This window comes from Otolemur garnettii, unplaced genomic scaffold (assembly GCF_000181295.1).
Source record: "Otolemur garnettii isolate 467f Iridium unplaced genomic scaffold, OtoGar3 scaffold00013, whole genome shotgun sequence".
Lineage (NCBI taxonomy): Eukaryota > Metazoa > Chordata > Mammalia > Primates > Galagidae > Otolemur > Otolemur garnettii.
The window spans coordinates 17,085,883-17,088,080 of NW_003852408.1; the positions used below are offsets into that span (position 1 = coordinate 17,085,883).

The 2,198-nt window shown below is 40.7% G+C and overlaps 1 protein-coding gene across 1 annotated transcript in view; it reads left to right on the forward strand.

The window, feature by feature from the left end:
* ABCA12 (ATP binding cassette subfamily A member 12) overlaps positions 1-2,198 on the forward strand; it is a 174,594-nt gene that overhangs the window by 89,968 nt on the left and 82,428 nt on the right. The window contains exon 10 of the mRNA XM_003784975.1: positions 1,768-1,886. Within this exon, the coding sequence (XP_003785023.1) occupies positions 1,768-1,886 (119 nt within the window). The remainder of the gene's footprint in view (positions 1-1,767; positions 1,887-2,198) is intronic.

Genomic DNA, 2,198 nt, shown 5'->3' on the forward strand with positions numbered 1-2,198 from the left:
AAAAAAAAAAAAAAATTAGTTAGGCATGATGCCACACCCCTATAGTCCCAGAGGCTACTTGGGAGGCTGAGGCAAGAGGATAACTTGAGCCCAGGAATCTGAGTTGTGGTAAGTTATGTTTATACTACTGCACTCCAGCCTGGCCAACAGAAAGAGAACCTGTCTCAAAAAATAAATAAATATCCACAGCACTTTATCCAGGTGACAGAGTAAGACTCTTTCTCAAATAAATAAATAAAGTCTGGGACAACTGAATATATAGTGTTATTAAATGTCTCTAGCCAAGGAATTGCCTAAGTGAAGCAATAAGGCTTCTGGAATGGGTGTTATTGTTTTTAATGTTGTGGCTCTGGGTAGCGTTTAAATGAGAGTCACTGGTCTGATCACTTAGCTGTGCTCTGACTGCCAAGTTAGAGACTTTTCTTGCCATTGATTTTTTTCTTCTTTTAAAGTTCCTCAAGGATCCGGTGTTGTTAACTCACGTCTAAACATCATGAGTCTTCTTTGATGTTAATGCAAACATTTTTCTATTTACTAGCTATGGCAAGATAAATCTCTCCCACTTGCATTTTAATAAAATCCAAGCTAAACATCTGATAGGACTATTTATTTGTGTATTGCACAGTTTGATTCAAAGCAGACGATCCCCAAATCAGCCATTGATATTTATTCTATCTTTACTGTACATACAATTCAAGAGTAGACACTAAGGGAAGAAGTTACAAAATAAACAGAGATGTAGCCTTACAGGGGAAGTCATGGGCACATATAGCACACACATGCTCACAGACATGTTCTAAAAAAGAATATGTTCTGGCACAGTGCCTGTGGCTCAAGCAGCTAAGGCACCAGCCATGTACACATGAGCTGGTGGGTTAGAATCCAGCCCAGGCCTGCCAAACAACAATAACGGCTGCAACCAAAAAATAGCCAGGTGTTGTGGAGGGTGCCTGTATTCCCAGCTACTTGAGAGGCAAAGGCAGGAGAATCACTTAAGCCAAGGAATTGGAGGTTGCTGTGAGCTGTGATGCCACAGCACTCTACCCAGGGGGACAGGAGGCTCTGTCTCAAAGAGAAAAAAAAAAAGTATGTTCTTACATTCTGGTCAATTTTAAAGAAGACCAGAAAGTATTTAATTGGGGGACAGCAAACTGGTTGTCCAGAGAATAAAAGAACTTATATTGGTCAATTGGAATTCACTCCTTTTTTAAAATTGTAATTAAATGAATCCACATGTAATTATTGAACATTATATGTGGAATAATCTAGCAAATCATCTAGCCTTGAATGTCTCAATTGATAAGAAACTGAGGCCCAGAAAGAGGTTGCCAGATACAGGAAAAAGGGAAAAGAGAAAGGAAAAAAAAATGTGCAAAACTTGTGGGACACACTGAAACTAAATCAGTCATTCATCGTTTACCTGTCACTCAACTCCAACGGGGAGTCCCGTATTTCATCAGGCAACCCTAGCCTGGTGATTTTTTTTTCTTTCATACCTACAAATGGCCTTAAGATCATTTATGATGGAGTATTAAAATAACTAAACGTGAAGATAGTGCCCACGGGAGAGGTGAATGTTCGGAGAACCTGGAGTAGCGCGGCCACTGTGCAGCCGGGCGTGGTGAGGGAAGGCGTCCAGCTTCTCAGCGGCACTTCAGTGCCCAAGACGGCCGGTGCCAAACAACCAGGCTGCTAGAATAATCTCAGCAAAATGGCTTTGCTTCATTTTACACGAGTTCATTTATATATTCTTTTCTAATTCTATAGGCTCCTAATCCTGGAAAACTTTGAAGACGCCCTCTTAAATATATCAGCAAACAGTCCTTATGTTCCTTACTTGGCCTGTGTGAGAAATGTGACTGACCACCTGGCCACAGGGTCACAAGGTAATTAACATTCTTCTCAATCATCAGAATGCTGCTCCTGGTTTCTAGTTCTACCCGAAAGTAGTCAGTCTTTCAAGAGACTTGCTTACAAAAGAAAACATTTTTACAATCTTAGTTTCCGCATGTGTCGGTTTCAACGTAAAAATGTGATATATAGGAAGGGAATATTTAACCGTATTATTATATTATACTAGTAACACCTGGTTACCTGGACAAACTTTAACATATAATGGCTAGGCTTGGCACCTGTGGTTCAAGTGGCTAAGATGCCAGCCACACACACCTAAGGTGGCGGGTTCAAATCCAGCCCTG